General features: G+C 36.3%; 1 protein-coding gene across 2 annotated transcripts in view; it reads right to left on the bottom strand.

Annotated features, from left to right (window-relative positions):
- Window positions 1–2,626: 2,626 nt before the first annotated feature.
- Window positions 2,627–23,477, bottom strand: part of POLR3A (RNA polymerase III subunit A) — a 37,861-nt gene continuing 17,010 nt past the window's right edge. The window contains exons 19-32 of one of the 2 annotated variants that reach the window (XM_074907152.1): window positions 22,244–22,381; window positions 20,454–20,624; window positions 19,530–19,643; window positions 18,317–18,352; window positions 14,822–14,908; window positions 14,654–14,736; window positions 12,374–12,544; window positions 11,686–11,779; window positions 11,483–11,575; window positions 10,874–11,038; window positions 9,922–10,086; window positions 9,472–9,603; window positions 7,974–8,106; window positions 2,627–4,594 (exon numbers count right to left, since the gene is read on the bottom strand). In XM_074907152.1, the coding sequence (XP_074763253.1) occupies window positions 4,446–4,594; window positions 7,974–8,106; window positions 9,472–9,603; window positions 9,922–10,086; window positions 10,874–11,038; window positions 11,483–11,575; window positions 11,686–11,779; window positions 12,374–12,544; window positions 14,654–14,736; window positions 14,822–14,908; window positions 18,317–18,352; window positions 19,530–19,643; window positions 20,454–20,624; window positions 22,244–22,381 (1,731 nt within the window). In that variant the 3' untranslated portion in view covers window positions 2,627–4,445. The remainder of the gene's footprint in view (window positions 4,595–7,973; window positions 8,107–9,471; window positions 9,604–9,921; window positions 10,087–10,873; window positions 11,039–11,482; window positions 11,576–11,685; window positions 11,780–12,373; window positions 12,545–14,653; window positions 14,737–14,821; window positions 14,909–18,316; window positions 18,353–19,529; window positions 19,644–20,453; window positions 20,625–22,243; window positions 22,382–23,477) is intronic. The other variant, XM_074907153.1, reaches the window with a different exon arrangement.

Genomic DNA, 23,477 nt, shown 5'->3' with positions numbered 1-23,477 from the left:
TGTTTTTCCCACATATTTAATTACTGACAGACTTTTTTACGTCTGAATACATAACTTTAGCTAACCATTTTGAAGACAGATGATTCAGTTATATTCACAGAAGAATTTAGGCAAATACGCAGATACTATGAAAATCTTTATCCTGTTTGCTAGGGGTTTCTAAAGACATTCCTGTCTGCAAGCACAGCAATACCAAATAGAGGTACTACCTGGTGCAGTGGTTACTTTAGCTTATATTGAAATAGTGACAAGTGGTCAGACATCAGGGAGTATTTGTCCTGAAGGAACCTAATTTTATCCTATTTGTAGTTAATTTATAAAATACAGGATTAATTTGCTTTCCTTTTTTTTTTTTTTTTTTTTTTTTTTTAAAGCATAGATAAAGCAAGAATATAGCCCTCCATACAAAATTCAAGTTATGGACCAAAGCAGCAGTTCATTTATTCCCAGCTTCCCATATTCACAACAGGAAACCTATATAGCACATGCTTCTGTTTCCTTACCTCTCTGTAGATAAGAGACTTGTGTAACGTAGTTTCCTGATAAACATACTAAATACTTTTTTTTTAAATGAAGTGCATTAAAAAAAAAAAAGTTATCTCTGCTTAGTGCCTTACTAATTAACTACAATTTTTGCCTGTATACTTCTTCCACCTTCAGTACTCTTCCCATCAAATAAAAATACCATGGGGAAAGAACGGTGATTTGTCAAAGGATATAGGTTTAACAGTCACAGACTGCTAATTAGTGCAAACCTCACCTGTAAAAATTATAATCCCGTCAAGTCTGTATCTAGCCTTTTGTCAAAATTATATAGGCTATATACCTTGTAGAAAAACGTATTATACAGGCTTGCAAAAGCATTCTAGCTTAACTTCAACCACCAGCAACTGAAGCCGCGTACCTACCCACACAGCCCTGTCCACCTCCAGAGCAAATAGCTATGGCCCCTGGACATGTGCTTCTTTCCTCAATGTTCTTCGCTGCATCTTGCCATCCATACAGCGGTCACAGAAATGGATTTCATAGCAGATACCTAACTCTCCTGCAACACTTTCAGGAAGCAGAGCTTTACCTGACTTCTCCATTTGATTCTCCGTTGTCGTCTCCCCCTTCACCTACACATCTGTTCATGTTCTGCTCTGTTCCCATCACTGAAAAGCTGCAGCCCTCACTGCCAACGTCAGCTGATCCCTTGGTATGAGCAGTTACTGCGGCCTTCTGCCTTCTGTCAGGCCTCCAGGCTTTTCCAGCTGTGTTGTCACCAGACTAGCAGGTCACTTTCTATGTTCCAATCAGAGGGACCAAAGGTGGAGTTTCATTTGATTGTTTTTAGTGCAAAGAGAGACATACAGAAGCTCTTTCCATCTCCAAGTATCTACTGGTATGTTTTTGAAGTAATTATTCAGCTATTCCTGTTGTTAGACAAAAAGAAAAGCGGAGATGGAAGGGGGTTTTTTGACCCATTACAAAAAATCCAGAACTATCTCTCTTGAAAGAATGCAAATTAACAACATAATCTCAAGTAAATGACAACGCAGGTAAGACAGAAAACTGTTTTCAAGTTTTAGTGCAAGTCACACAGTATTTTCAGTAGACCTCACTGGTGGGAAAAAAACTAATCAAGGATCAGTTGATAAATAATGACTTATCGAGGAGTTTCTAAGCCTGACAAGGAAGTTTACATTTGTTTTAAAACAGATGAAAAAATACAGAGAAAATTAGAAATCGGGGTATGGATATTCATAATTAGTGAATATTGCTAGCGAATATGAATATATATATATATATATATAAATGAATCGGGGTTCCCATCTCAGGCCTCCCACTGGCAGCTGGCCTTGCCGCCTGCCCACTGCACCACTGGCTACACATGTCACACTGGAGATTCTTCAGCAGCCCTACCATGCTGAACTCGGCGCCTATGTTCCACAGGACCTGGACAATGGTTAAGATTTTAACAGCTATGAAAGATATTGAAAGATAATACCAAATTGATCCCCGTAATCTAAATACTAGAAATTTTAGCATTAACTTCACAGATGTTTTTACTGTAATACTGTGCATACTATAGTACACAAACGATTCTGACACATCATCAATGAGACAGTGATGTTTTTCCATGTAAAGACACATTGGCTGTCGAGGATGTTCTGTTCTAGGGCTTCTGCTGTTGCATGGTAATTTTCTGGAAATAATTTATTGAAAATTTAAATTGAAATGTAAATTTCAGGAAATCTCAAACTTCTATTTCTTTGACCATTAAAACTGACACGTAAAAAAAGCTGCTTATGAGGGAAATCCAACTGATTTGATTATGGACTGTACAGAAAGCCCAAACAATAATTATTAGTTCAGAACTCTTGTAAACAATCTATTTTTGTCTGAAATACTTATGATGAAGTATATAGCCTGCCCAGAGGGCAAGATGTGCTTATATTTATTTTAAGCAAGATAGGCTTTATATTATATATTCATTTAGGTTGCAAATACCTGAGAGTTAAGCTCAAATAATTTTCAACTGTCTTAACTAAGAAAATGAGGGAGATGGAGGTTAGGTCATTCGTAAATTAATCATGCACAAATATAATGCATCAATAAACAAACACAAAGTTTTACATTTTCTTTATCTCTGCCTCTTTTTATTGTCATATTAAAGACAACAAGAACATATGTAATTTACTGAATACTTTTAACACATACAAGAGAATAAACCCACCATTTAAATAGCTGCATTTCACTGTATTTACCAAAAGAAAAAAAAAATAAAAGGTTACTTATCCCAGCACAACTCCACCCACTTACATCTTCAGAAGAATCTTTATTCACAAAAATACCAGTAGAATTTCCCATGATAAAATGAAGTACTTACTCACAAGAAAGGTTTATGGGCTTTCTCTCCATTTGGCCCCTACCTGTCTTATACTTACGTCTTTAAAACAGAAACAGAGTTAGACTTCTATACAGACAAATCACTATGTGGTAATCTCACTGAGATCACAAAGAAAATCTATATTTATTCTGAAATTTCTACTGTTAAAAGGGAGATAGCAAAATATATATGGTTTTTAGAGCAGATACTAAATGCATTACATTCTCAATCTTTACCCTGCCAAAATCTAGGCAGAAGTATATCTTAGTATCACACTGAAAATACAAAACAATTTGAGAATAGCTATGTCGAATTTCACATCATGTCTTCTCTGTATGGATATCTAAAAAAACCCCAAACAGTGGCACCTTAAGATTTAAAACAACAGGTTTACAGTCTCTGAATGTAGCCTTACAGTTTTCTCTTGGTTGCTACATGAAGACAAAGTGCAGCAGCAACTTGTTCATTTTCAAACACAAAATCATTCAGGCAGCCTGCTTTTACTTCATGAGTGCACAACTTCAGCTTTTTTTCTCCATTTCTCTCCAACCTTGACTCATGTTAGGAGCACACTGAATATCCAAACAATGGTGAAAAGAAAACATGAAGATACTTCCCCTCCATAGCACCAGAGTAAATTTAAACATACTACACTGAAATAATTTAAAATCTGTATTCATTCTGAAAACTGATTTAGTGGGTCCAAGATTAAAGTATTACCAAATTATTTCATGGCAATGCATGAAAACAGCTTCCCTTTCCACTTCTACTTTACATATTAAAATAAAACTAGATTATTCAGATCATACTGATCAATTATGAAACTTTCCAAAAACTAAGACTACTGTAAATTACAGATTCCAGCAGTATAACAACTGCTGTAATATGAAAAGGTATTTATAATTTGTAATGTTCTTGTAACAGTTTTCTCAGAATTTAGGAACAGCTTTATAATCTGAAGCTTCTTGCAGGTACATCCCAAAGTCTGGGGAGGAAAACCATTTACTGGAAAATAACATGGGATAAAAGAAAAACAACTAAAAAAACCCGTAAGACCAAACGTTTCAAACACTTTCAACAGCACTCCTGAAATTTAACTCAGTATGAATGAATCAGACTGAGTTCTAGCTTTCTGAAGCCTCTGTTCTTAACAGCTACAGACTGACCCTTGCAGCTCCTGTTGAAAGGACACTTCCAAATGCACTCTGTCCAAGCTCACAGAACTCTCTTGCAGTTTTGGTTTTATTAAGCACATCTGCATACACATGTATAATACTGAATTAATAAAAACTTCCACCCATTAACAGAAAGATCTAATTCTATCGCATGAAAAATAAAATTTTATCAGCTGAAATCCACTTGAAATTTATTTCCACTCTCTGGTGCAGAGAAGCTTCTCCTTTCAGGGTCTGCAGTAACAACAGGCAGTACACAATTAGGCAGTTCTTTTGATAGTATTTAACTTACCAATTCACAGTGATTGAGACACACAGAACTGATAATACATATTTCTTAATCTAAATGATGTTTTCTTGCTATTTCTTGTTCTGCTATCTTGTATTATGTCCAAGTGCTATGTAACAATGGGAATATGAAATTCATTATTATCAAATATCAGTGGCCTCCTAGGAGGGGTTGATTCTTTGTCTGCTTTGTGCAACAGTTTAAAAAGTCCTGTTCCAATATTCATTGGAATTCCCATGATGATGCACTCAGAAACACCTAGGAAAAAAAACAAACCTGTTGAACATCTGAAGAGTAAGGATTTATAAACCTGTTTTCATTCTGTATGCATTGCCTATCAAATCTCCTTGAACCCCACATGTAAAGACCAAGGTCTCATCACTAGATAAATGTTATGGTCATCAGGTAAGTTATTTAATTTCTAAATGGGAAAAATTCAACCCAACCAAAACACCTTTTCTAGTAATGAAAGAGCTTCAGAAGGAGAAGACATGTTCCACTCGGTGCCAATAGCAGAAGATGCAAAGAAAAGTTACTTCGTGTTCATTCTCTGACTCAGCACACTAAGACTTTGGTAAAATCTGGCCAAGTTCCCTTGAAAACCCTGCAATCTCCCAATGAAAGAGGAATACCATTATTTTAGCTATACCACTTTTTGCCTTTACATGATTCGAAAAGTGCTTGCTTTGAGTTGAAAGATTTAATCTGTCCCAACTGTTTTTGACACCTATAACATTTTCGCAGCAATGTGCCAGCACATTTATATTCCATATCTACTGATGTATACAACTTTTCCAAAGAATGTTCCACATTAAAAGCAAGTTATCAGATACCAGTGGTTTTTTTCCTCAGCATACTGTTATGATCTGAATGAAGAGTATTGTCCTTCACGGAAATGTTTAAGAAAGTAACAATAAATAGCTGTACCTTTGAATGCAGAAAGGATGAAAAACATTTACTTAACATTCTAGCAAGATTTGATTGGTAATTTCAATACATATGAATGAAGATTCTCTATTTTTGCTCTTAGACCATTACTGCATTTCTACTATGTATTGGCTAACATCATGCACAACCACCTTTCAACCCGAGCCAACCACTGAACCATGGAAACTCATTTAGATTTTGGGAATCCTTCTCCCTTTGCAATACTTCCACGTATACAACCAGAAGCCTTCCTCCCCACCTCCCTTTTGCCTCAAGGACAAAGTAATAGTTTGCAGCATCTGACAGCAGTCACGTAAAGCAGGAAACATTTGAACAGAACATGCTGCTGTAAGAACCAAGTGTATGTTAACATCTATTCAGATTAATGTATACTAGAGGCCAATGACAATCATATGGGACGGGTAAAGATAATGCTGGTGGTGGTGGCAGAACTGCCAGGGCAGCACGCTCTACTCTAATGACCATCCAAGCCTCCTCCAGTGCAATGTCTTGTATAACAACACCACCAGTTATAATCTGGTGCAGATCTAGGCATCTGGCTGACAGCTATGAACTGCTGCTCTCATTTCCAGCTGGAAGCAGTTAGGTAGAGATGCAGCCAGTCATACTGATCTTACTGCAGTTTATTTTTGACACTTCTCTTCCAGACCACCTCCTTGTAAATGAATGTCACAGCAGTGATCTGTAGCTCTCAGTTCCCACTCTGAAGTTAGACGTGAGGTGCTGTTGGCTGCTTTTGGGAAGGGCACAGAAAGGTAAATTGACTGTATCTCTAAGCGGTGACTCGCAGACAGTAGCACTTCCCGCTGATCCTGCTTCCAGCCTCCAGTGGATGCTGCTGGAACTGGATGTACTCCTCTGCCCACTGAAAGGTGGCATCACCAGTTCTCAAAAGAAAATACTTGTCTTTCTGTAGGTAACGTGGGAATCAGCTGTTGCCCATTTTCTTGGGGCAGGGGTGCGGGGGAAGCACCTTTCAAGACAAAAGGGATTCAAAGGCCACATGGTCTAAAACTACACCCATACATTCAGAAGCACTGATTTGCAATGCCATTCAGTTCAGCACCTATAGTTGATTTTGGGTACATACTCATTTTTCTTGGCAACATTTACAATTTTTTCCTGCTCTGGAGATGCAAAACCATGAGTGTGTAAGAGACTCTTTTCATAGCAATTCAAAGAGATAACTAGTGATGGCCACGTCATACAAGCAAGCCAGTATCATCTCTACCTTTTTGGAAGTCAGACAACAATTTTCTGTTTTGTCCACTCCATTTCCTTATTTGAACTAAAACATGTATATAGAAGGCAACATGAAAAGATCTTTGGTTTCCACATTATTCAGAACAAGATTTTACCAGCTCAGAGAGGACTTTTCTTTTCCTTACTGTCCAGAATGGAATGGGTCTCCCATAGGATCTCGGTTTTAATCATGGGCAAAAAATTATAATTAAAAAAAAAGAAAACCCCACTCACATGGAATGCTGGACAGAAAGCGGCAGAGTTCTTAAAATGCAAATAGTAATACAAAGGTTTCTAACAGATTCTAGTGATTCAGTTAATATACTGTCCACAAAACACTGTTTAAAATTGACGACGACATCTAAGACCACCTAAAAATACATACAGACTAGTAAACTTTAAAGTATCTATTCATATCTTCATACTTCATTAGCACCCAGAAACTCCAAATGAGCAGTTAAAGCTCCAGGATGGTAGTAGACCTTACATAAACAGATGAAGAGAGTGAAACTTGCTTGACTTTTCCTTTTCTCTCTTTAACCTACTAGATGTAGACTGGTTAACAAATCATTCCAAAATTTATGTATCTTGAATGAAATCTGGGAGGAATAGGGGCCATGGAGTTTAAAAAAAATTCAATTCCAAATATTAGAGTAGGTAGAAATGTAAAATTAAGAGACAAACAGAATGACAAAACTAATCTGATTGAATATTGTGTTTGGCTGTATGTACATATGCACGTATACATATTGTTAAACTTGTTTCATAAATTCAGTGAGAAGATGATTCAGTGGATGTGAACTTTAAAAGAACAGATGCATTTAAAAATAAGTTTCTCAGGACAAGGATCTTCCCCCTTCTGTTAATGAATGAGTACTGTTAAACAAGGCTTCTAATAAAAAAAAAAAACAAACAAACATAATTTGTATCTATTTACATCAGAATTCAACTGGAGAGGTCAAGAACTCTGCCTGTTCATTTTCAGTTACAACTGACAAATTACATAAGCGACCATTATACACAGTATGATATTCAGCTATGCTACCAGAGCAGGAATGAAAACAAAACCTAATTACTAGACTCCTTAATCAGCTCTAGGTGTTGAAGATACACAAACTGTCAAAACTGAAAAAACAGAACTACTGATAGCAGGACAAATTTCCTGGTGCTGCACTGAGCTGTGTGGCAAGAAACAAAACCAAATTACTAAAAGTCTACTTTAAGAAACATACAACAAACATCCAACTGACTTAAAGATCTCTGATTGAGAAGTAGAGAAACATCCACCAAACTCCTAGGACTGAGAAGCATGAATTAGCCTCTGACCTGAAGTTTTTCACATGTAAGCTGAAAAGAAATCTTAACAAGGGCAAAAATCCAGTGCTTTGAAGCGGTTTACAAATACTGGATAAGGACCACAAACTGCAACAGAATTTGCAACACCTACCACAAACAGAATCCTTCTGTCCAAAGTAGGCAGCATCAAAGAGGTGGTCTGCAGTCTTTTCAAAAGAAGCCAGCATCAACACACTTTCCTTCATTTTTGCCAGTCCAAACCTAGTAATTCCCAGAACTTCACCCTTGATTGATGGAAAAACCCGAAGAAAGACTATCATAATAGTGGCTGGAGGTCAGTTATGTTTGCTGAAGAAGCAAATTAAGTGAACAACAGAAATGTAGTTTTTATTCTAACAGACATGAAACAAGTAAAATAGCATTGTCATAATGTGCTGATTTAAACATCCTGAAGGTTAATGGCTTGGTAATAATCAATATTTAAATAAACCAGAAGTGATTATTCATACACAACAGAAGCTCTCATAAATGCGTTTTGGGTTTTTTGGGGTTGTTGTTGTTTTGGGGTTTTGGTTTTTTTTAGGCAAGAATATTGGAAAAATTGAAAGAAATGTGGCCATGAGAAAAACTCACTATTATAAATCAGTTGCTGAGCTCCAAACTTGAGTGGGGTCTGAAAGCACTACGCTGAAGCTACTGCCTATTATCTACTGATAAATCTGACTTCAGCTGCCAGAAGTCTAAGATGCTATGAAGATGTAATGAAGATATTACATTTTCATTTTTTTCCCCCTCCAGAAAAAAGTAATTAGCTCTTTAAACTAACTTGGGTTATTTCTGCCTCAGTTTCTAATAAACATCCTGATTATAACAGACTGTGCACAGAAGTGCAAGTCAGAAGTACAGACAAAAGAATCTCTGCTAGGAGCCCAACAAGTGTAAAACACTGCACTCTGATGCCCTTTTTCACTATTGTGTTGCAGCTCCACACAGCCAGTACTGGGGACTGACGCAGCTCAGTACAACAAAGCCCTACAGTTTTGGGAGAGGTCAGAATTCCTTCATTCATTTTACCCAAAATAAACACATGCACTCTGGCAGGCAAAGTGGAAAATCTTACTTCACTAAGTGTACTCAAATCTAACTATGATTGGATATAAAGGAAAGAAAGTCAATCAATAAAGAACAGATACAATTTTCTACTAACAAGTACTGTAAGACTGTTCATACTCTAAATGTAATCTGATTCTATTTGTAATGTCTGTATTCTTTGACTCTTATAAAGAGTGCAGCTGCTATGAACCACCCCATGTGATTTTCTGCACAGCAAGCCTTAAATTGCATGCATGGTTACCCAAACAGTTGGTTTTCATACCACAATTTTTAGGATTCCTATTTCCAATACAAAATTATGACTCCCTACTCATTATATCAACTTGTTGTCTGTCAAAATAGACTTTATCCTCCCTACCCTCAGGAACTAGATTAAGCATTTTGTTTGATAGACAAACAACAGTATTTGGTCAGTATGACCTACAGTTCTCTATAACTGATTTCCATCTCCATAGCTCACCCATCCTTTTCAAACATGGTAAAATTAATTTCTATAAACAGGCCAATGCAATGTCTAGAAAAAAGATAATACAAACCTTGTAAGTCATTAGATCAGACAGCAACATAACATGTCTCCTGTCAATGCTCATACCATGGTTCACCATTGTATACTGAATCTCATTGATAATGGTTGTCCTAGCAGCTTCAATTCCTAGTGTCTTCTCTACCTATACAAGAAATTACTTTAGATTAATGAAGAGCCAAATGCTTGCAGCATGTATATTCCTGGAACAAATACCGTCTGATGTCAGATAATACTCCATTACTACCCTTTTGCATTTCTCAGTTTAAAAAATATTTATAGAAAAAGCTTTTTTGAAGTGAACAGTGCTGCCAGTCAAATTATTCTCTTACGTTAATGCATTCTGACAACTATTAATGAAATCAGGCTCGATTAGATATCAACTGCTGCATCTGAACACAAACAAGCACTTGTAACAAAGATGCTAAGGGGAAAAAACCTACAGTGCCCATTTGAACATTACCTCGTAAGTGTTGTTAGAGGATGTTTTTGTTCCCTTCACTCCATGAGTAGCCATGACAGCTCGCAGATTATCACCTTCAACTAGAAGTTTGTATTTTTCCTTTCCACTTTGTTCATCAATATGAATGACAGCTCGGGAAACCTCTGGTATACCTTGCACTACAACCTTCACAAAAAAACCCAAACAACTTAGTAACTTGGATGTGTATAGTAATGCTGTATAAAAGGGTAATCCTTCCTGGCATTCAAACCTATTTAGAAGCTCTGGTCTTTGGGGTAAATACTCAATTAAAATACATATGAAACAAGATACACTAGTGCAAATGTGACATTCACACTGTACTATAAACCTTACTCACTACCTAAATTTTGCATTTTATGTCAGATATCCTCACACTCAGGCTTGGGTCACTGAATGGCAGTAGATCTGCACAACTGAAAGGGCATCCTGCCAATAACAACATTCACTTATCACTGTTTTTAAATCTGAAATAAGACAGTCTCACAGAATCACAGAATCACCTAGGTTAGAAGACGACCTTGAAGATCATCTAGTCCAACCATTAGCCTAACACTGACCATTCTCAACTACACCATATCCCTCAGTGCTATGTCTCCTCACATCTGCAAAAATGCCAGATACTGTCATGTACTTCAATTCTAGATGCAGCTGGAAGAAGATATATTTCATACAATGTCTGCACTCTGAATGGTTCAGTAAAATGTTGAAGGAAAGTATCAAGGCTTCAGTTTTATATATAAAGATTAGTAATGGAGGCTTAGTTTCAACTGTAAAGCAGCAGCATCAATCAGTAGCACAATCTAAGAGTTCTGGGTTCAGACTATCTTCACTGTCAGTACTGACAAGAATTATTTTATCTTCCCACCACAGAACCCCAAATTGCTATTACCGATTACCTCCCACAACAGCATGAGACAGTCCTTGTTTTTACCTTTGGCAGTTCTTCCTTCAGGGACTGCAATACGTAATACATTGAACTCTTGCTATTTTCACGAGGGGTCACACATACAACTGCTTCTCCATGGACAGCAACATCCCCAGGCTTTACTCTGAGCTTTGATACGCAAATAGAGTAGCGCACAGTCTCTGCATTCACCTGTGGCAAAAGTCAGCCAGGAAACGTCAAGGTATCTCTCTTAGCTTATATAAATCTGCTCAAATACATGCAGTGGTCTTTCAAAGGAATATAAAAAAGTGTAACAAAGAAAAAACATAAAAATTGTTACTCTTATAATTTGCATGAAATACTCTCTTGGGCTGAGGGTACCGGCCTGTTACCTAATGGACAGAATTTGCATCCTTGTATTTAACAAGCCACCAAGAAATTAATGTATGTTCTTTCATTTCCAAACAAAGAAAAAATTATTTACTTTACAAGGAAAAAAAAGGGGGAAAAATCCAGATGTGACGTAGTCACAGGACATCCTTTGTTCACTCTTTTTTTAACTTCCACTGGTCTAATTTCTGTTCCTTAGGCAGGATTAAGAGACCCTTTGGAATTTGCCCAAGGCATATTCTGCATAAGAATTGAACGACTCACCTCTAATCTCAGTAGTCTAATGCGCTCTAGAGACAGCTTCACTAGGATAAAGCAATCATCTGGAAGAAACACTTCCTCAATATATTCTGAAATCTTTAAGAGATAAGGACAAAATATTTAGCATGGGAAAGTGGTTAAAATGCCCCACAGCAACTGGCTAATGTTTACATTTAAAGTATTAGCAATAATACAATTTTTCCTACCTCTCCTAATAAAGTTTTTTCAATTCTTCCTTTAACCAGACGGGCAAAATCAGGATCATCATCTTTGTCCAACTGTGCTGTTATAATAGGGGTGCTACAAAGAATAAACACACACAAAAAAAAGTTAGAACATTGCTCATCTAGATTACAGATGGCAATGTGAATTACAGCTTGCCTTATGGCAATGATCTCTTCATCTAAAGTAGTATTTTATAAGACTGAGACTCCTTCAGCTTAGTCAGGTACATTTAAGAAAATTACTGCTCATGTACTTCAGACTAGTAAAAACAAGTACACACAGATTATAACACAGCAAACTAGTGGCTATATTCATGGTGTACACTATTCTAGTATTATTTAAGTGACTTCATGGATACCTAGGAACAGATATGCTTCAACTATTGCTAAACACCAGAAAGTTTCACAATACACAAGAGACACCTAACAGAATATTAAACTTAGTAAGTAATCACTTTACCTCATTTGATTTTCAGAAAAATAAAACTTATCTCTTCTCTGGTCCTAAGTATCACTTAGTTAGACAGACATTACATTTTTTTGTGTTCTGATATTCCATGGATTCAATGTTGTCTAGTATATTACTGAGAACACTAGCACATACTGCAAAATTATCCATCAGGTTTCATTTAAGCAAATGGAAAAAACCAAAACAAAACAACATTAGTACCTAATAGCCTTTGAAGCATTAATGATTTCTTTGATTCTTGGCACACCCAAAGTGATATTCATTGAAGCAACGCCAGCAAAATGGAAAGTCTTCAGAGTCATCTGTGTGCCAGGCTCACCAATACTCTGTGCACAAAGAGCTCCTACTGCAGAACCAGGCTCCATCTGTGCCCTGACAAAGAAATTCTCTCATTAAAAAACACAGAAAAAGACATAGAACTCAAGAAGGCATAAAATCCTAAGGAGCAAAGACAGAAACTTTTCTGGTAGATATATGAGAAGCTTGTTTATATATATATTTTAATAGACGAACAGGAGAGAGGTTAAAAGGTTAGCAATACTCCAGACACTGATTTCATGCAAGGCAAGAAGATGCCCTGTATACAGGCATTCCAAAAATCAAAGGGAATCTGTAGCACCAAATAAAACTATTGTACTCTTCCTCCTAAGCATTAAGCAGTAGATTCAGGATTCCCCATTGAGGGAAATTCCATATGCCAATATTTCCAAAACTTCCCTTTATATGTTTAAGCATGAAACACCTTTATTAAATCTTCTTTAAGAAATGATTATGCGCATTACTTTTTAATCAGAATAAAATCCAGGTATTTATGCCTTCTTATTTTCACCCTATTCAAAAGCCCTATACTGATGATCTACTTTCATCACAAGTTATGCATGTAATGTACTCATTCCCACATTTGCCCCTTTCTAAAATTTCTGTACTTTGAGAACTGGTTGTCCTTACAGGTCAAAAAAAACAAACGAAGACCACTATACGATGAGATCTCAGATTGAGACGTGAGCGGTAGTTAACGTTCTCCCCTACAGTTTTGTTCAGATCCTGCAGTTCACATTCTTCAGCTTGCACAGAGTGTAATATGATCTGCTTTTCTAGAGCAAATACAGGGGAAGTTCAGACTGGACATCAGGAAAAAAATTTTAACAGAAAGAGTGGCCAGACAGTGGAATAGGCTGCCCAGGGAGGGGGTGGAGTCACCATCCCTGGATGTGTTTAAGGGTCGTTTGGATGAGATGTTGGGGGATATGGTGTAGGGGAGAACTTTGCAGAGTAGGGCTGATGGCTGGACTCGATGATCCCAAGGGTCTCTTCCAACCTGAACGATTCTGTGATTCTGAAATATAACCTCTGAACTTAAGGCACAATAACACTTCCTACATCAATCTAACTTGTAGCAGCTTCTTGCATTTTCCTTGATGAGCTCTTACCAAGTAAAAATGCTGTCTGATAGTGATTTAGCTTGTAATAAAGGACTTAATTCTGGGTAGCTGTAAAACAAAATTGTTTAAATTGAGTTTTTTTTTTTCACTATTATTTGGAGAACTCTTTGCATTCACGTCATATCTACCCAAAACCTGCTGAAATCCCAGCTGAGAGATTTCTCCTGGTAAAATGACAGTAGTCTATAAAACAAAAACAATCATCACAGCAATTACATCCTTTCCAACTGTACTGTCTTTCATTTGTCAGATCAGCATAATATAGTATGCAAAAACAGCCTACTACAGTAAAATAGACAATTAATGTTTAAGAGCACTTAAGACAAACTTGAGTAATCCTAATAACAGAGCAGAAAACTGGTAATTGATTTTAAATAGTTAGGTTAAGAATTTAACATATATATGCATTTTCTAGAAAAAGAAAAAAGTAATAGTAAACAAATGATGCAGGTGAGTGTGAGGCCACAAAGTAGATGTCACCAATGGCTGTACGCCAATGAACAAATCCAAGCAGTCTTAAGTAAATGAAACAATTCTCAATGGATAATAAGAGATGAAAATATCCACACTACCACTATCTTGTTAGAGACCAAGAATAGCAAACAAAAGGCTCCTACAAGTGCATAACAGATTCACAAAGTGTGAAGTTACTGTATAGAACAGACTACGTAGATCAAGAATAACCATCATGATTCATATGGATTTGAAACTGATCTATTCAGACACTGTTTTGCATGGATTCTTTGGAGGTTTGGAACAACCTCCTGCAAGAGGGGGAGGAAGTGAACATGTCTGCATTAACAAGCCCACCTATAGATGGCAATGCCTTTTTTTCTGGCATTCTACCTTTGTCTTGCAATGTTTATATAATCGGGGCCAACTGTTTCTTACTCTTGATTTGTACTACATTCAGAACAGAATCAACCTTCATACAGTAAAACCAGCAAAATACACTCCTAGATTGCAAACAGAGCAATAAATTCTGAATTGGGGGCAGGAGGGGGATAAATTGAGAGAAAATAACAGGCTAAACACTTACCTCATGTATTTGTCCCTGCAAGTCTCTAGAAACTTCTCTAGTTGTGTTGGAGTAATCCTATCCAACTGATAGAGAACTCGAGGCTGAAATGAGAATAGAACAGTTGGAAAAGAAATAGCTTATGAAGGTTGCAAATAACTACATAATTATCCCCTTGAAATTGTTTACCTCTGTTGTGCCATTGTCATTAATGCCGTACTTGTCCCTAGTTTTTTTTATCTTCTCGGAAACACCTTTGATGAATTTTTTAATTTCCTGAAATTACATTAAAACAACAGTAAGCAAAGACATGGTCTTTATATAGAAGTTTTCAGCAGTAAGCTATTTGCTTATTGCTCCTAATGGAATGTTTAATAAATTAACAATACACAATATGAAGAGAGTGACATCAAAATTTAGACACACACATACACTAGAATTTAGCAAACCAGATTCACTCTTGTGTAACCACAAATTAGTAGCAGTACATGAGGAATATGGTCGACGCTGAATCAAAGCATCCTTCCTTAGCACACACTGAAAACTTAAAAAAACTTTGACTTTGGTTGATCCTTTCTTCTCACCCATCATTTACTGAAATGGATTCTACCATGAAAAAAAAAAAAAAAAAAAAAATCTCAAAATTCTTATTTTCTCTATATACCAACACAAACACATTCTCAGTCATTTATCAGTATTCAAAAGAACTCAAAGCGGAAAGACTGCTCTGGCATGAGAGGAAATATATAAAGAACACTTGCTGGATACATTTCAGAGATTTAATATGTACTTTATTTGGGGGAAAAAAACCTCTCAAAATAGATATCAGGTCTTGCAGATAATTGCATTTAACATGTAGCAGTACCTAAGCCTTTCACTCTCTTAACAGGTTTCCCCAAAAGTAGTTCTAGCTGTCTTTACTAGAACATAAACAATACTATCAGAAAAATACCAACGTTTCTATGAAACATCATTTGAGCATTAGACTTTGAATATAGATATGTACACTAGAAGTCATGAAATACAAGGTCCACGATTAAACTGTTCCTTGAAAGTGGACTCAGTGCAAGTCACTACCATCAGACAGGCTTATCAAAACCAAAATATAAACAAAAAGCAAGACAAAATCCTTCCCATCTACTTCAACAGTGATTTAAAAAAACCTCCATGGAGGAGTGAGTAGTTTGATTTCTAGAGTTCTTTTAAACCCATTCCACCTGTCTGACAATGAGGATGATGATTACATAGTATCAGCAATTCTTCACTCAGTACTGGACTCCTTCCAACCAATGCAGTAGTCAGGCACTGAAAATTACTTGCAGGTTTGGTGAGGTTTTTTTTGGTTTGGTTTGTTGTTTTTTGGTTCTTTTGTTGCTTTTGTTGGGGGGGTTTTTGTGTTGTGGGTTTTTTTGTTTTTTTTACAACTGCACTCATAAATCTTTACCAAATTATAACCTAACTATTACAACCTAACACAATCCTCAGATTTTCAAAACATTTTTTCTGGTATTCAAGGTATTTTCAGACAATACAGTATTTTCTGTGAATACCAGAACAAAGTTCAAATGAAAGAACCGACAACGTAAGTGTGCTGCTGGAACGGATGCTTCAAGTTGTTTCCCCACTTGGATGACAACAGGATGCACTCACACATTTCTGCCCCTTTTGCCCTGCAGTAAGTCATATTAATTCATAAATGAAATATTTTGCCATTTTAGAAGTTTTTGACCCTGAAATCTTTGCATAAAATTGATAATTTGATTTATTTCCTAAAAATTAGTGTTACGTAATAATGTGTTATTAGAAAAAAATTGATCTTCTTATTACAAGTGCATTAAAAAAAGAATATTGCAGGACGCAGTAAACTGCCCAGAATATTTGATCTAGAGAAACAACCAAAACATTCAGGAGAGATTTTTAAAGTAATTCTATCTTGAAAGATGCTTTTTTTGTGGAGGAGCAGGAAGGGAGGAGTGGAAGGGGAAGGCAGCAGAAGATGTAATGTTAACTTCTCCCTCTAGAACACTGAAGACTAAGTTCTTTTAAACGTTCGCTTATTCACATAAAACCAGGAGACAGTAATAATAAAACACACCACCACCTCCTCAAAAGAAATTGTCATACTGGCTGAAGATTTAGTCATGTGGTCATATGGAGAAAGGTCAGACTTAAGACCAAAACAGCATAGGACTGCAAATAGCACCATGGCTAACTATTTATTGTCAACTTTTCCTCTCTGACAGTCCCTCAGTACAAACATACTTTTAAAAAAATGAAATCTCCAGCATACTAAATTGTTACATATGATTCTGAATTGTAAAAATAAATTACTGAAACGATACATTATTTCCATGCACTAGACTGAAAAAGTGTGAGAAATAAAAGATAAATCTCTTAAGAGATTTATTTTTCTTCGTTGAAAGTTTTATTCATGCAGAAGAACTAAAAGAGGAAGTTACTTATTCCTCTCAACTTTCAACTATCTGTTGGCAGTTTACCCAAACTATGGATCAATTTATGCTACAAATAGAAGGAAAACGTAGCCCACTCTTTGCTGAGCCTGTCTCTATGGAGCTATCATCTTCAGTGCAACTGTCCTCTACGAGCACAACTATGTGACTTCCAGACTGAGCTCAAAAGACCAATGGGTCTTTCACATAGTCAAACCCATAAAGTCTTTTAGTCTGGACCTGTTTAACAAAAAGGCACCTAACTTAGTAAATTCTGGCTCAACATGAACCTTATCTGCTCCTACAGAGCCAATGTTTAGTCAAAATTGCAGTCCAGAGTATAAAGCCTGGTCAATCTGGTGTTTGCATCATGTTTCCCAGCACTTAAGCTAGTGGGATCATTTATATACATGAAGCACTGCTAATACAAGAATCCTCACAGTTAAGAAGCCCTCTGAAATGCAGAGTGGTACAGACAATCCCACAAGATTCAGCACTAATCCATTCAAGTCCAGGAAGATCCATCAGGTCAGCTCTACATGCGCCAGCACTGACTGGCTGTGTGCCGAGTCTCTTACATGTTTGCACTGCACTCCCCAGAACTCATATTCTATCATCTCAGAAAAAACAGAAAAATGATTTTTTTTTTTAAATTGTAAGGGTTTCTAAGACTTCCCCAATTGCAATACGAAAGTAAAAATTTACCTTCACCTGTATTCTGATATACTCAAATACCTTAAAATATTAACACAACTGAAACTGTGCCAGACTACAATCTGCTTTTTCATCAGTTGAATTCCCTCCAGTGAGGGCAGAGTGCAGGCCGAATGAACGCCAGCCTGTTTGAAAAAGGCTATTTAGACTTCTGGACAAGAGTGGATAAGCCTGTTATAGGAACCTCCTAGTAAAATAACAGCAGTTAGAATTATCTCTGTCCTGGAACGGAAAAGTAGAGGAAGGGATAGGAAAACATCAGAAAAACATGCTAATATCCCTAAAAGAAAGCTTCCTCAAATCCCTAAAATCCTCAAATTTAAGTACGGGGAACAATTTATGAGTCATGGTTTTCACCATTAAAAGGAATTGTGTAAATTACTGTGTTGAACATCTACATTATAATTTAACCAGCAGTAATGTATATATGCTAGTCAGTTACTTTAGCACTATACACACATCTTTAGCTAAAAAGCACTAACATTAATGCTCACACAGTGCACACACATGCTACAATTACCTCATTATATTTTTCATAACCTGTCTCAGTTAATGTCTTCAAGGATGAACAGAAAAAGAAAAGGAAAGAAGAAAATGTAACAGTATCTGAAACTTAAAAATCTTAAGTTAAACTAATTACCATTAAGGTGATGTAGCCATTTTTGTGCTTCTGAAATTAAAGGCAATTATCTAGATATGATATGATTAAAAAGATGTACACCTCAAAGAGCAGCTTTATCTCCAAACTCTGACAGTAGTATATTGCATATTTTTTTCCTTCAGAGAGGCAGTTAAGATTTACAGCATATTTCAGGTATGGATATAATAATTTTTTCAACTCTCCTCTAGCAACAGAATTGCAAATCAGGTTTATAAAACTGACCTATTAAAAAGAAACCCTTCAAAAGCACTTCTCATCACTGACAGTTATCAGAAGGTTCATCAAGCTTTACATGTCCCCAGGCAAGTTAATTCTATAGGTTCTTTCACTGTCTCCCAAAGTAGTCTTAAGTGTGGCTGCTCTCATAAACATTTACACTGCTTAATACTCTTTCAAACAAATTGATTTTTACAATTCAATGTGCAAGCAGTCATGTGAACATTCACTCATCCTCAAAAGACAAGTAAGTACTCCCCATTAGATAAGCCCCCTCCAGCAAAGGGCTTCATGTGGTAAGTTTTTTGCTGGATTAGTATCATAAGAAAGCAAGGTAAATAGGTGTAAGTGTATTGCTGGTGTTTCTACTACAGGAAAACAAACAGATGAGTAAAACCAGCTACCCTGGAAAGTTGGTAATATCAAAACATGCATAATAACAGTATACTCAGTAGTTTCTTAGAGAGAGTCAGTATGTAATATTTCATTTCTGATGTCCCAGGGGAAGCACATAATTACTGTACCATCCTACTGTGGAGAGAAAGTCCAGCAAGATATCTCAGATCAGCAGCACCTTCCACTCAAAAAAAAAAGAAAAAACCCACTACATTTTTCTCCTGTTTCTAAAACTCCTGTGGTGAACATGAAAAACTATTATAACAAGAATTAAAATTGCTAGTCCTCCCTCCCCATCCCCTAAATGTACAGAAATATATTACTGAACAAACTACTACTCCTGCTACCAATGCATAAAATTAAGCCATTGCTCCTACAGATTGGCAAAACCATTTTATTTCGTTCCCTTGATTTATATGGAAAAGCTAATCATAGTGTGATAAGGAAGTGACACAGTTACCTGCAGAAAACTGTCTCGGCAGCAAAGAAATTCATTCTTCTTCATGATGGACTCAGAAGTTAACACCAATTCATTTTTACTCAGGGCTGGTTCACTTCGGCATGGATATACAGCCTTAAGAGGAAAAAAATTATTTCTTCACACAAACCATCTGCACAAAGACTTCATTGTAAAGACACCAAATATAAATACATACAAGTGATTAACATGGATTAACAGCATTCTTTAGTTTGGGGTTTTTTTTTTACTATATAGTATCAGACTATTGTGAAGAGTAGGCTCACATACCCTTCTACTTATTTACATAAACCTGAAGGTATACACACACACACACTTTTCTAATTCTATCAATTTATTACACTCACATTAAAGAAATCTGAAGAGTCAGTTCCGCAAAAGGCTTTTATTTTTGGGTGGGAGCGGGGGGAAGGGGGTGGGTACGGTAGAACAACCAACAAACCACAAAGCCGAAACCAAACCGTTCTTCAAACATCACAGTAAGTCCAGAGTTATTCAACAACACATTAGGCCTCTGACCTGAGAAGCAGTTCAACACAGAAGAATGTGCATGTCTTGATTTAATAAGGAATTACTTTGTGTTATACAAGTCCATTCTAGCACCCAACTAAGCCAGTAGCAATTTATTTAGTGAGATGGATATTAGGCCCTAGAACTATTCCTAAGCACTGAACAAAATTCTATTTTTCACATCTTATATACAGTTTGGTCCTAGGTGCTCTGTTCTATTGTAAAAAAATCTGTAACATTTAGCATACATAATACTGAAAAACTGACCAGGACTACCCAAAAAGATATTTAAAAATAAATTCTTTAACTGAAACAGTTATCCCCATAATTTAGTACTTCCTCCTACATGCTTAATCGTCTTTTCACACTTCCAACAAAGATTTCAGTAATCCTTACTCTGATATTGTCTAGAACTCGTTTGAATTCCAGCGGTTCATCCTTCCCTTCCATGGCTGCAGGATCCAAGCCATCTCCTCCATAAATAAACTGTATAATGTCACCAGTAGAACTTCTGACTGTCAAATCATACTGTGAGCAAAGATCTTCAAGTGATTTTACCAGCCGCCTCTGAAGTTAAAAAAAAAAAAAAAAAAAAAAAAAGTGCAAGGAAAGTAAATGGGATCTTTTAAAAAGTAGCTATTGATTGGGATTACAAAAAGTATAGAAACTGAACTCAGGAAATAAATCTGACACAGTGATTAGCAGGCATGAAAACCTATACGTCATACATTATCCCTAGGGCTTTACTGTACATTCCCCAGAATGTGAAAGCCAGCAATAATATAATTTAAAGCAACAATACAATTCTCCACATTTAGAAATTCTATGACATAGGAAACCTAAGCTACAAGAATCTGTTACAGTCTGAGGAATTTGTTGTGGTTTTTTTTTAACAGAATATTCATATTCTTCCAATTAGGTTTATTTCTCAAGGGATACAACACTTCTTGCATATGGAAGCAAAACCAGTCAACAATTATTTTCACTGACAAAAAACAAAGAACTCATCTGTCAAATCCAGTAGGTGCTATTTTTCTACCAGTGTTAGCTACTTCTCCTTGATTAATTCATTATATTGGGAAATCCCTTTAATACCATCTTCCTTTCTCCATCCCCCAAAAAGAAGGCATGCTATGAAGTATTAGTGGTTAAAAGCATTTTTACTTGAAAGATGGACTTCATTGTTTTACGGAAGTAAATTAGCTCACTAAAGAATATAAATGGGTAATCTTTTTCATTGAGAAGAAAAAAGGGAAGTTGAAATAAATGTTGAGATTTAAAAAAAATTTCCAAAGCCCAAGTACTACAATTTATTCATTCAGGCTAAGTTTTCAGATTTCTTGTTATATTTACATGCATTTCTATATACTTACACACATGTAAACATTATTCCATTAGTTTAGGACACAAATGGTCTAATTAGTCACCCACACCAACAGGAACTGATTTCAGTCTTTGTAGAGTTACTTGCATACCTCTGAATGTATCCCCAGCCCCAAATTATCTTGGCTTTTTTTCTGCCTGTTACACTGGGAAGAAGACTGTACTTAAAAAACTACTCAAATATTTTCACTGAAGTCTTAAGACTGCTCACAATAGCAAGAAGCTTTGTTGGAGGGACATTTCTTTTCACAGCAGATAGAGCCAAAGACACTAACACCTTACAGAACTTGATATGGCCAAGGGGCCTGTGACCTAAAGAGGAGAGATACTGAAAGGGAGCTTTAGCCATATTCCTGTCATGCAGACAATCTTTTTTTTAAATAAATCAAGGATTTGTGGTTTCTGCTTCTCATTGTTGATATACCATAAACACTCGCAACTCAAATATATGTTATAATGTATGGAAAAAACATCCATCATTCACATGGGTTTTCAGAACACACAATATGTAGAAAGTAGCCCTCGATAATTCCATAGAGCAAGGGCTTTTATTGCCCATATTCCAGAGGAAACAGCTTAGCACAAGCATCTTACTGTACCATTGCCAGAGGTCTGGTTTATAAACCTTAAGTCTACAGGAGCAGAGTCATGTATTCCACAGTATAAATTACTCTGTTACATTAGAAAGGGTCACACATACACATAACGTATGTACTTCTCTCCCACCCCTCACCTCAACATGCATCTAAGAAATCTCCTCCTTTCACAAGGCTGGTAAAATCCCCCAGTCCACTGACAGTTACCTGCATATATCCAGTTTCGGCTGTTTTTACAGCTGTATCAACCAGACCTTCTCGACCAGCCATTGTATGAAAAAAAAATTCAGTGGGAGTCAACCCAGAATAGAAGCTATTAGCAACAAAGCCTTTTGCTGCTGGGAGCTACAGAGAAGAGCAGGGTAAAAAAGGTTAAAATTCAATGTATATTCTGTATGCATGTTACAGAAAAAAACATTGCATGTCGTCTAAATTATTTCAGATAGTTAGCCAATGCATACACAAACACAGAGGAATCATCTCAGCTGCATTTAGCTTTGAAGTTCAACGTTTGCATTTTAGATCTGAAAAAGGCTTCAAAACAGTTGCCTAGGTCTTCCAAACTAATCTAACAGACTTTTTTTCTCTTTCTACAAGTCTCGTCATGCTTCTAGCCACTCTTTGCAAACACTACACCAACTTCTAACAATTCAGCCTCTCTTAAAGTTGCCAACATTGAAAGGGTGATAAGAATGTTCAATTTGCCACAGTATAACAAAGATATTTGCAGTGCTGAAGACTAAGGAATCCAGAAAAAATGTGAGTGGATGTATATACAGAACTAATTCTTTCAAATGGTTTGCTCTCACCGCTAAGAAGAGTTCTTGCCACTTGAACTTTATGCAGGCACCCCTTTAAGTAACACCAAACTGCCTCCATGATCACCCAGAACCATGTATAGCCTACAAAGAGGTTCATCTTAGAAGATAACTTTTTGATGTTATTTGAGAGGTAGTGCTTTCTAAATCATTAAAACAGCTATAGTTAAATTGTAACTTTTTCCATCTCACCTAATCCATTAAGTATTTTTTCTTCTTTAATTTATTCAATAAAGATTTTTATATTATAGAACTCGGAAGTGGAAATTTGGACATTTAATGACAAATGCATGTGTCATGGCTACCAACTGACATGACCTACCTAGCACACTAACAAGATTGATGTCTGGTGCCCATAACCTTCTCTACCAATTGTTAGGTTTCAGATAGCATTTTAAAATAAAATCTGATCTGATTGAATTGTATTAACTAGTACATAAGACTCCTTATTGATTCATATAGAACAAAACTCAAACACAGAACATTCAGAGTAGCCCATAATATTTGTCTATCCTAGTGGAAACCCAAATGGTTTATCTGGTATGTTTTACCTGTCTAAAGATACCAATACCCACCCAGAAGTTGTACTAGAAAGTCTTAGTTTAAATTATTTTCAGGACTTT

Source organism: Athene noctua, chromosome 5 (genome assembly GCF_965140245.1).
Source record: "Athene noctua chromosome 5, bAthNoc1.hap1.1, whole genome shotgun sequence".
In the NCBI taxonomy this organism is placed as follows: domain Eukaryota; kingdom Metazoa; phylum Chordata; class Aves; order Strigiformes; family Strigidae; genus Athene; species Athene noctua.
Note: the sequence above shows the minus strand (reverse complement) of the source record. Positions and strands in the feature narration are given on the sequence as shown.